The sequence below is a fragment of the Rhyacophila brunnea genome, unplaced genomic scaffold (assembly GCF_057557595.1).
Source record: "Rhyacophila brunnea isolate RB1 unplaced genomic scaffold, BYU_Rbru_1.0 scaffold_21, whole genome shotgun sequence".
Lineage (NCBI taxonomy): Eukaryota > Metazoa > Arthropoda > Insecta > Trichoptera > Rhyacophilidae > Rhyacophila > Rhyacophila brunnea.
This window is the reverse complement of record NW_028232871.1, coordinates 25,673,377-25,685,889: the sequence shown is the minus strand read 5'-3', so window position 1 is coordinate 25,685,889 and position 12,513 is coordinate 25,673,377. Positions and strand designations below refer to the sequence as shown.

The 12,513-nt window shown below is 33.6% G+C and overlaps 1 protein-coding gene across 1 annotated transcript; it reads left to right on the top strand.

Annotated features, from left to right (window-relative positions):
* Positions 1 to 317: 317 nt before the first annotated feature.
* On the top strand, positions 318 to 5,631 carry LOC147070906 (uncharacterized). Its single transcript, XM_085948721.1, has 3 exons — positions 318 to 3,559; positions 4,205 to 4,582; positions 5,380 to 5,631. The coding sequence occupies exons 1-3, from the start codon at positions 3,350 to 3,352 to the stop codon at positions 5,584 to 5,586; spliced, it is 795 nt and encodes a 264-aa protein (XP_085804847.1). The 5' UTR covers positions 318 to 3,349; the 3' UTR covers positions 5,587 to 5,631.
* Positions 5,632 to 12,513: the final 6,882 nt, after the last annotated feature.

Genomic DNA, 12,513 nt, shown 5'->3' with positions numbered 1-12,513 from the left:
ATGTTTCGATTCTACTTACTACCAGTTTTAGTTGGTATGTTAGGATTGTCAGGGAAGCAAAATCGAGGCCCATTATATATTTTTCTTTTTATCACATAACCATATTACATTACAGTGGCAAAGACTCCATACTTGGCGATTATTTAAAGCCTATCTTCTTAAGAAAAATATTTTTTAATTGCATATTGACATATTTATATAATCACTTGATTATTTTATATTCTATAAAAATAATTTAATTTACCAACGACAGATGTCATATAATATGTTGAAATGTATTATTACAGATTATACAGATTGCAAATAAATAATCAGCAAAAATTTAAAACTAAAAACTACTTCTTGTCGTACTTTAATAAATGTCGGATTATTTCTCAAGGAATTGTGATATTTTTTCGTATGGACTTTACGTCACGTAACCTCATTCAGTTTATCGAATTGTAAGAAATATGGTAGGATCCTATTGCAAAGCCTAAAATCTACGCGCATAATATTGTTGTCATGACTGCACTTTGTCCAAAATAACGAATAATTAGATAAATTAAAAAAAAAAATTTGCTATGGCGTTTAATCGCATATTAATAAATAGATTGTTTTTAAAAATAAAAATAAAATTTATCTAATGATTTTTGATGTGTATAAATGTTTTCAAAAATACCTAATTTAAGCTCATCGCTCAATTTTATTCGTCCGTGAATTTTTGAAGTTTCATTGAATTTGTGTGTCGTCGTCATTAGTGTGTACGTATTCATTAGTAAGTAGTACCTATATTGTGCTCTTTTTCAAAGATCTTCACAGCCTACCTCTTTCCAAAAGTCACCCTTTGTCACTGACTGTTAAATTATTATAAATAATCAGTGATGTCCCTAGATAAAATGCCGCCCCTAGCCAGCGCCAAAATGCCGCCTCATTTTTTTATACAGTATTTTTATCATCCTTTCATGAGTCCAATATCTAAGAAATGTGTTGTATGGATACATTACTAACAAAATATCAGACTGTAATTATTCGCAAATCTGCACGTGTCGTTTCTGGTCACCAAAGATATTGAAGGGCAACGGAAGTAAACGAGATATCGCAAACCCGATAAAACCAGTGAGCAGATTGTTTTAATGGAAAGATATTTTCGTTATAGGTAGCTATTTCTATATATTCCAAATGATTCTCCTCGCTTTGCCGCCCTTCGAGTAACTGCCGCCCCCAAGCGACGCTCAATCTGCCTACCCCCACGGGACGTCACTGTAAATAATGATGTAAAGATAATAAAAAGGGTCTCTGCAGTTTTAATATATATTTTTTTAATAATTAATGCTAGATGTTAATAAAAAAAATATTGTCTACAAATATTGAAAAAAAAAAAAATGTATAGATAAATCTACTTGTCAAAATAATAATATGCTGCGAAAGAAAATATATACCTAACAAGGAAATAATTATTGTGAAAATTAAAATAGAATAACTTGGCAAACCAAAAATCTGGTACAGCATGCTTGTTTCTGCAAAATATATACTTATTTTGAAAAAAAGGCACACCTCAGTGGTGCATATTTCCATAATATATAGCGAAGTGGAGTGTGATTGGAGAATTGTGGGCGAAGAATCTCCCGGACTCGTCGTCATGGTGCAGAGCGACTCCATGAAATATTTTGCATCGGCCCCGGACACAGGGTTTGTTGGTTTGTCACACAGACCTATTATATGTACCTCCATGAATATTCAGACTGGTTAACTAATTGTTTCTATTTATCATACGATTACATATATACGCCAGGAGAGTGCTAACATTTTTTTTACAATGGGGGTTAAAAGTTTTGATACAAAAATTAAGTCCATGAGTTTGGTAAATTAAATATGCATAGAATTCAAATAACAGAAGGGGCCCATTGTATCTGATACCATGGATTATATTTTTCATACATATTTTGTAAATGTTTGCTCGATTCAGAGCAAGGAACTATTTTGTAAAGGGAATAGTTAATAGGCATTCCTGGTAAAATACTGTTCACTTAACCAAGGCAGCAGCAAAGGTGGCTACCGCCCGGGTATCACTTCCGTAAAATAGGCACCGGGCACGTGCATCGTATTCGTTTACATTATATGACATACGTAGTTTATTTTGAAATTCGTTTAACTGAAACCATAGTATAGGTACACGAAAAGTCATGTTGCCATGCCAAGAATTCGTCGTGGTTCTCACTCTTCACCTCCATAACTTAGTACATAATGGGCCTCGGATTCATTTGCATAATATTAATACACGATTAATTTTGTGATTCCTTTAGCATGACGATAGTATTATCCGGAAAAGCATGGTGGCAGCACCGGAAGTGGTTATGGATCCAACTCCGCACTCCTGCAATCTATCCCCTATTTGTTTTCTCAAGAATAAAAAAAATAGTTTTTTGATTTCTCAAGATCGTCAAGAAATTGACAATATTATGAAATTACCTCTTCTTGCCGATTTTTTAAGATTCTTTTACCAACAATTCTTTTCCGCCCATAAATAGTCAATTCTGATTGAAAATCGATACACTTTCTTCGCTCTTCTAGGAAAAAATCTGAATTTTTAAGATATTATTCTGTTTTTAATGAAAGTTAAGATACATTATTCTCAAAACACTCATGAGAAAATATAGCCAACAAAAAAAAACTTTTTTGAAAAAAGTAAGACACCCGGCAGGAATCAATCGAACCTGCGTCTTTTTGGGTATCGCGCCCTTGTGCATTACCACTATGCTACGACTGCCATGGTTAATTGCGACACATTTTAACTATTGGCCTTTTTAATACCTGCTCTAGCGCTCTCCATATTTGTGTTTTCAGAATTATGTATGTTCAATAATTAGGATGGTACATTCTTAAAATCTAGTGAATTATTCGTTGAATAAAAGACATAATTAGTGAAAGTTAAGATATTTCATTCAGTTGTTTTTAATTCTCGTTGCAGTCGGAAATTTAGCCAAATTCTCAAGATTCTCAATGATATTTTCTCAAGAAATGAGAATACTCGAAAATTTTATAATATTAATTTAGATTTCTCGATCACAACCTTTATTTAATATTGATTACATAACCGATATAATAATAAGTCGATTCGGATTGAATGGTTTTCAGCCACCGTCTTGTAAATCGACCTGTCAAATAAACCTGAAAAAACACTATTTTGCTGATTTGGTGATAAAATTTCCCCCTATTGTTTAAAAGCAACGCAGCCACTGGTGCATTTTACATCATTATTAGAACTGTCGCTAATTATTACATGTAGATCTAAATCACATATAGATTACTAATATGACTAGAAATTCTAGAAGGTTATTATCATTTCAAAACCGCCCCAAGTATCAAAACAATGATAAGCGAGTACTATTCAAAACAATACTTAATAGATTTAGGAAGTATCTCTTCTCAAATTAGGAACTCTTTTCTAATGGACTGTGTTGCCATATATAAGAAGAGTTATTTTTTTAAATCTATATTCAGTGTTATTTCAGTATCTTTCAGTTACACTTCTTCTTTATTTGACAGCAGAGCACAAAAAACAAACAAAATGAAATTTTTCGTAAGTACTACCATTATTCATTTTTTTTATTTATTTGAATATAATAATGTGTTTAGCAATAATATGTTGTGTTTCGATGTAGGTTTGACTGAGATCAAGGACCCAGTGGCAATACAATGCTCAATAGCAAAAAATAGATAACTATTTTTCATAAAAAAACTGATATAACCTCCACTCCGTCGAACCCCATATTATACTCTGCTTATTAGCTTAAACGTGGTAATTTACCTTTTACAATAAAACAAATATGAATAAAATGTACTTAGAAACCCTTTCAAAAGTGATCTATCCCAATCTCATTTATTTAAATAAGTTAATTGGGCAATAAAAACATTTTTATTAAGATGGCAGTCTTCCAACTGATATCTGAACTTGAATCCCAATGTTATTTGTAGTGTCTGCATTTCCATTTTCGTAGCGTGGCCAAAAGTGTGTATTACTTTAACAAAATTGCTGACTACGCAAATATAATATGATAGAGCTCAGAGTTATACTAATTATTAGTTCATAGAAGTCATTTTCTATGGTTTAATAACAATCTTATTTTACATACATACGTAATGAAAATTGGAATATGAATAAGAATTTTAACAGCGATATACAATGTGCAGTATTTATTGACTAATTTTTAAATAATTTTCACAGATTTTCTTCTGCCTTTCTTCATTCTTCTCGGCCTCATTGGCCGCCGTGATCCCTGAGAAGATCATCGAGCCAATCAACGCCCCGATCATCAACCACATCAACACCAAACGCGATATCCTCACCGTTGAGACTCCAACAGTAGTCGAGAAGGAGATCGTCAGAGAAGAACCAATCATCAGAGAGCAAGTTATCGAGGTGGCAAACCCAACTCTCAAGAAAGAAGTCATCGTGGAGAACCTTCCTCTTATCGACAACCTCAGAAGAGAAAATCCTGTCGTCCTCGAGAGGGAAGTCATCAGGTTTGAAGAACCACTCATGAACGAGAGGATCAACTTTTTCCCCAGGAGATACATGCCATACGTTGCTGATTCAATGCGGGTAAGTTGACTCAAATACTATACTAACTGCCTGCCCTTTTTGGAAAATTATATTCAAATACATATTATCAAGTATTCATTGAGTGGAAACAACGAGGACCAGTGCATTTATTCCATTGTACCCACAGCCTGTGGATTGTCTTACGACGGGATTATTCAGCTATTATGCCTTGAACAGACATAACTAGAAAACACCTCAGATATATACTAGAAAAGAATATATTTGAAAAAAATACGAAAGTCGACGGGATTTGAACGCGTATAACCAACCATTGGTGTCGCACCTATCTCTTCATTAACCAATTATGCTACGAGCTTGCTAGCAAGTTCAAGTAGACGTTTTAACTAAAAATATTTGGCGAGAGATATTCCTTGATTTAATACACAACAATATATAGTCAATAATAACGCAATTTGATAAGCATTTCATGTATGACTTACTAGAGTCTAAATTGTTGTCATTATATAGGAGGTGAGATAGGAGAAATGGTTTATTAAAAATATTATACCTTGGTTACAATAGGCAATTATAATAGATAGAGTAACCAAGGTAATAATAACTCATTAATCCCGGCGCGACACATTCCACTCACAATAGGCACCAGGGAACACAAAATGTATAAAATTATTAACTAAATTGCACCCTTTTCTACTATTAAAGACACAAAATTGCTAGATAATAGTATGAAAATGTAAATGACAATAAAAAGAGAACTCCCCTGGACCCGCCTATAGATATTACTCTAATTTTTTAAATGTATTATTTAATAATTTGTTCATTCTGCATTAAATTTACAGCCTCTGTACGAAAGGGAGGTTCTGCCCATGCGCATGAGGATCGAACGCCCTGAAATGCGATTCATGAACAACCGCGCGATGTGGGAACACGAGTTGGATTTGAACAGGGAACTATTGACTTCTGACACCCTGGAGCCACTCGAGATGTTCGTTGAAACACTCCCCCTTAGGTCATCCTTAATCAAACCAGTTGTTGAATTATTGTAAGAACATTGGTCCAAAACGCTATCAATGCTAAACGGTACTGAGATATATTAAGGGGGGACATGCTCGTCGAAGGTCAAAATTGAGTTTTTATCGTATTTTCAAACCATGATCCTGGACACTCCTTAAACGTTGTAGATAATCTATTTATATAATTTTGAAGCCTTATTATCCTTTATAGTTATTTTAAACATTTGATGACTGCATAAAGTATTTTTGTTACATAAAATAGTATTCTTTTAAACCTCTCGCTCTAATGTTTTAGAATATAGTCATATTTCGGTACATAACTGTGCAGTGGTGTTAAGATTTTTTACATTTATTAATTTTTAAACGCATTTATAAAACCATTAGTATAATTTATTACGAGATAATTTTTGTAAAATATTCACGATAAAAAATTATATTGATAATCTCTGTGATCCCAAATTTGACAAGAATTAGGCATTTTATTATTAAAAAAATCGGCAAGATTAACACATTTCAAGATGATTCTAAAGATACTTATTATAAGCTATGTCTTTGACCATTCAAGTGTGATAAACATCTTATGAATAATGATTGCTTTATAATAATTATTGACCTAAGAATAAGGTAGTGTTTTTTTGAAATACGCCATTTCTTTTGGCATTCCCCAGTGGTTAAGCTACAACATACGGCCATAGCCATAAATTGACAAACTATAATTAAAGTAGGGAGTAAAATTATGTTAACGCGCGTGTTTGAACATGTACTTATCCGAATTTTTTTTAATTTTTTTTTTAACGATACATGTTCAAACACGCGCGTCAATATCATTTTACTCTCTATTTCAATTATAGTTTGTCAATTTATGGCTACGGCCGTATGTTGTAGCTTAACCACTGGGGAATGACAAAAGAAATGGCGTATTTCAAAAAAACACTACCTTATTCTTAGGTCAATAATTATTATAAAGCAATCATTATTCATAAGATGTTTATCACACTTGAATGGTCAAAGACATAGCTTATAATAAGTATCTTTAGAATCATCTTGAAATGTGTTAATCTTGCCGATTTTTTTTATAATAAAATGCCTAATTCTTGTCAAATTTGGGATCACAGAGATTATCAATATAATTTTTTATCGTGAATATTTTACAAAAATTATCTCGTAATAAATTATACTAATGGTTTTATAAATGCGTTTAAAAATTAATAAATGTAAAAAATCTTAACACCACTGCACAGTTATGTACCGAAATATGACTATATTCTAAAACATTAGAGCGAGAGGTTTAAAAGAATACTATTTTATGTAACAAAAATACTTTATGCAGTCATCAAATGTTTAAAATAACTATAAAGGATAATAAGGCTTCAAAATTATATAAATAGATTATCTACAACGTTTAAGGAGTGTCCAGGATCATGGTTTGAAAATACGATAAAAACTCAATTTTGACCTTCGACGAGCATGTCCCCCCTTAATATTAATTGATTTGTGTTATTATAATATTATTGTCACGTATTATATGTTTATTTTGAGTTACTGTGTTAATAAAAATATATATTTATAAACAAATTATATTTTTTGAGCTTATCAACACAGTACTAAGTAAACCTGCGACATTTTTTTATGAATTCGCACTTGGGCATCATGCTTGAAGTGCGATTTTGCCAACCACCCCTTTCTCATACGATTCTGCAGCATAAATGTTTGAATATATTGTAAGAATCGTACATCAGTTGAGGCACGGTCTAAAAAGAACGTTGCTAGGCGATGCGCAAACGAAATATTATTTGTCATATAAATCCAACATACGTCCATTTTATGTTCTGTTTATTGTTCTATTAGTAACAATAATAATATATTCATTGACATGTTTTCTTTTTAAAGTAAATGGGTAACGTTTTTAGTCATCTTTACACGATTTAAGAATTAATTGGCCCGTCGCCATCACGAAGCAAAGTAACGTGTTTATAGCTCGACGTTCTCTCACTGAATGCGAGCGAGTCCAAAATTTCGTCGCGTCTACAGTTGAAAATTATTTGCCGTTTCACTGATGCGTCACCTTAAGTGCATGACGCCTACATGTCGCCTACTGTCACGCTGTCGCGGCGACAAATTGAGTCTATGGTTTGTCATTTTGCAGAATTTTTTGAACGATCTCCATCTCTGTAAATTCACTGAAGAATAACACCGACGAAGATTGTGTAACTGTATTGTATTAGTAATTTGAATTATAATTAATTAGGTACCTACCCATGCTAATTTCAATTAATTTTTACAGTTTCTACGTGTGCGTACGTTAAAATTACTTGCGACATGACATCCATAGATAATATTTTGGCCAGAACCCAACCAGCAGACCATAGCTGATAATAGACAACATTCTTATAGAAAATACATAGTGCCAAAAAAACGTGATTTTGACATGACAGCGAAAAGTATAGGCATGTAGAAGATGATAAAAACGTTCATTGAGTCATGCAGGTGTCGATGCAGTGCAGCTCAACGCGAGGTGACCTCATTGTTGTTCTGGTGATTTCGGCAGATTTTGCTAACTGACAATGTTCGTTTAAAGGTTCAAAATGTGCTACATGATGAGAGCATTAGTCTGATAACATTTTAAACACCAATAAAAACGACATTACACATTTTTTTCCTGTAGCGGCAGCTTTCTGTGACGTCACGTGATAGTAGGCGACATGCACCTCAATTTGATCAGAACTTTAGAGTCACGGTGTGAGTAATTATAATGGGTGAACACACTGTCACTCTTTTAATGATAGATCCAGTTTTAGCGTGTCCTATAAGATTGCATTTCTTATCATATTCCATGTATATTTTATTTATTATGACGTAACCTTACTAACACCTCCAAAAATGTCATCACATAAGGAAATCTCCTCCAAAACTCTGAAGAGGCCGGAATTATTATTGAGCTGACTTATAGAGGGTTGATTGCGAGATAAGGCAATTTTATAGCCACCCTTTGGCAACTTTTACATCAAAAGTTGCAGAGAATCGTGTTCAGCCCTTAATGTATATTATGAATTCCTACCCGTTTCCCATACATTAAATTAAGTCTAGAAACAAGCGTACTAAAACCTAGCATGACTATAATTTATGATTAATAAAATTGTAGACATTCAGCAAGGATCAATTCTGTAATTTCTAATTAATGGCAAAGGATCAGCATAACGCCTTAATACTAATCATTTTTTTATGATTATCAGCCATCAGCAAAGTTTTCCAGTATTAATATCTTTACCTAATTAATAGAAGCAACCTAAATTTGAGGCTGCAGTATTAATTATTCTAAGTTTAATGCCCTTTCCCACTTTCTAGCAAAGTATTGAGCTGTGAAAATTACATTTACCTTCGCTTTTCAAACAAGTCTTTCGTTTCACCGTCCGATATATTTTGTTCGTGGATCGATACGACATCTCCTTCTATTAGGGGTGTGTTTCTTGTACACAATATTTGAATCGAAAAATCATCTTGTGAGCTGTTGTGTAAAAACCATGATTGAAAGCACACAGTAATATGTCGGCCAAATTCTCGACCCGGCGATAGAAAATATTTATGAGACGAAGAGAGCCTCTCGGACTTCATGTTGCGGCATTAAAGTTAATCCCTCCAAACCAAAACCCGCCACGCACCACACCCGGTCTTAATCGAGCGTATCACGTGGCCCTACATTGGCGATGTGAAGCATCTACTTCAGTTTTAGGCCGGGAAAACCCTAGGAGAAGATACCCAGGACTAGGGAATCCAATCCCGAGCCAAAATTCTGATCCCGGGATTTCGGGATTACAATTTGACAATCCCGGGATCCCGGGACTGGTCCCGGGATTGGGATTTTTTTCCATTGTTAATATAAAATTTTTATATTTACAAATAACATTGATAAAATCGGTCAACAATAAATCTAGTATAATTTATACTATTTAAGACATTTATTGTTAATATTGTATACGTTAAATCTTGGAAATACACAAGTTTAATGGAGTAAATAATATTGTAATATAAATAATAATGTGAATTTAATATGAGATTGCTATTTCTGATAGTAAAGACATAATGAATAGATCAGCGAGATTTAAAATAGTAAAGCAAATAATCATGGCGTACTTATGGCCTTTCCGCTTCATAAATCTAATTAGTCAGCCAAATATGAAACTGCCGTAAAACGTATGATATCATGGTAGAATTACTTTGTTAAAAGTGCGAAGCATTGTTTTTTTACCAATCTTTCTCATTTTTAATAATCTATGTGAAAAAATAAAATGAATCGGCAACCTACACATCAAACTTCATTCAAACTCAGTTTATTTCTAATGTAGTTATTTTGTATTAAAAGTATTTTTTCTGTTATATTTTCCATAAAAATTGATAAAAAAATCAATCCCGAAATTCCGGGATTATGTTTATCAATCCCGGGATTCATAGGTATCGAAAATAGCTCGGGATCCCGGGATTGGATTCCCTACCCAGGACTAAGGTTGCTACGCTCAAAGTGAGCTCTGACTGAGTATAGATAGAGATACCTGGCTTTCATGTTGCGGCAGTCGCACAGACCGCAAGAATTTATACATTTTATAACGCTAGGTATATCATAATGACGTAATAACCTGTAATCTTTCTTGGCTAAATCTCGCCGTTCTACTCAACCATCCGATGTTCTCTATAAACACACGAAGTTCCATAACCTCAGACGATGTTCTCAGCCAGCCCACCAAGCGATAGGGAATACCTAACGCTCCTTATCTTCCCTTCGAAGGTGATACTACCTATTATTTTATCGTATCAATCGACTCTGGAACGGAAAAAGGGCATAATCCACACAAATCAAATTTTACAGGAGACACAAAAACGTTTTGGTTATGGTTTTCGGTAAAAATTAAAAAACAAAACAGACAACTTTGAAAAGATATTTAATGACTCCTTTTTTATATCCCTAATCTGATATTAATTATTGAGTTAATTAAAAAAAATAACAAAAATGATGGTTAAGTCGTTTTTCCAACTTCACTTTCCAGTTTTGTTTTTTAAACTGTTAGCTAAATTTACATAATAAATCGGCATTTGCAGCTTACATCCTTTGGACACAACGTATATTTTAGTCGTGTGATAAAACCTATTTTGAAAAATCGATCGAAGAGTCGATATGATAATGTATACAGGTGACAGGTGTCATTTTGTTTGAATGCATTGTTTTAACGCGGAGATGTAGATTTTTATTTATAATAAAGCATAAGGGTGGCGTATTGGTGTATGTAATACTAGTTTGTAATATTTGACCCTTCTTCTTCTTTTTCTTTCGACCATGTCCGATCCTAATAGGATCATATGGGCCCCCACAGAGTGAAGGTTTGTTTAGGAGAAATGGATGTCAGCCATTTGCTCAACCTATTAGGTCCATACTCTAACTCATACACAAATTGAAAAAACAATATGTGTCCTTGCCAGACCCAGGATTCGAACCTGGAACCCAAGAAGCTATAATGCGCGACCATCGTGGTAGTATATTTGACCCTACCATCTGAAAAGTGCTAGAGTTGCCACTGCAGGCATATCCAACTTCAAGTATGATATGATCTATTGTCCAGGATCAAAACTGGCAGCGATCTATCACAATTTCCCATTTTCATTCATCAAATTGAACGAACGTGTTATATTTGAATGAAGACACTATAAATTAAACAACAACACTGTCTTGTTCATGTTGATACATCCATTCAACGTTGACACAATCGAGCTGTCACGATTTAAAAGATGACCTCGAAACAGTTAAAGTATAAAATAATACTATTATTTTTAGAAGATACATGGTTTTTACAAATTGACTTATATAATATTACCCGAAGGGACCAGTAACATAACCATTCAAATATATAGGTACGCACTTGTACAGATAACAATAAAATCACTATTATTATTATAAATGCTATCACTGCGTCTTCAATAATAATAATTTTTAGTTACAGGTCACAGGGTGTGGTCTCAGGAAAGAAATAAATTATGCTCATTGATATTTTTACACTGGTCAGGTGTTAGTAGGTATATTTTTAATTTATAAAAAAGTAGCATCGGCCTATAGCGTCGTGGGCCCCAGGTTCGAATCCTGGGTCTGGCAAGTACATGTTTTTCAATTTGTGTATGAGTCAGATTATGGACCTAATAGGTTGAGCAAGTGGCTGACACACATTTCTCGTAAAAACAAAATCTGTTAATACAAACCTCCACTCTGTGGAGACCCATATTATGATCCTATTAGGATCGGGCATGGTCGGGAAAAAGGCTTATGCAGTGGCGAGGGGATGAGGTTCATTAGGGATTAAGGTTTGACATAAATAGTGCATACTACATTTTTTCAGTCATACCTATTTGTTTTCATTGAACTAAGAATAATTCTTAGACCCATCCGTCTCCAGTCATACGACCAACTCTCTGGAAGACCGTCCCGACCTTGTCGGCCGCGGTTTTGACATGACGATCGAATTTTAACGTACTTACCTATTACTAGTTCAACGCCGAGATAGGTGATTTTATTGGATACCTTAATGCTGGTATCTCTGTGGAGGCCCATAAAATCTTATTAGGATCGGACATGGTCGGAAAATATCTTTTTACGAAAAAGAAATATAATACTATCAAATTCATTGTCATGTAAATTAAATATAAGATTGTTGGAATCAATTGTTTTTATTTTCTATCATTGGTACGAGTGCGTCGGGCCTCCACACTCTTAAGCCCGCCGTTTTGTTCATTAGTTATTCAGGGAAATGCCTCGGAAATGTATAAAATTAGATATATAATAATATTTAGACTTAGCTTTTTATGACAGTCATGTAAACGTATTAAACATGCGTGTATGGTAAATACATAATTTGTTAGATTCGATACGTCATGTTAAAGCATAAATTTAGTTTAAATTGAAATAAAAAATAAACGGATAAA

Excerpts from the sequence above, each read along its gene's own strand:
- LOC147070906 (XM_085948721.1), top strand. The coding sequence starts at position 3,350 with ATGATAAGCGAGTACTATTCAAAACAATACTTAATAGATTTAGGAAGT. Across the intron at positions 3,560-4,204 it reads CAAACAAAATGAAATTTTTC|ATTTTCTTCTGCCTTTCTTC; the intron begins GTAAGTACTACC and ends TAATTTTCACAG. Across the intron at positions 4,583-5,379 it reads ACGTTGCTGATTCAATGCGG|CCTCTGTACGAAAGGGAGGT; the intron begins GTAAGTTGACTC and ends TTAAATTTACAG.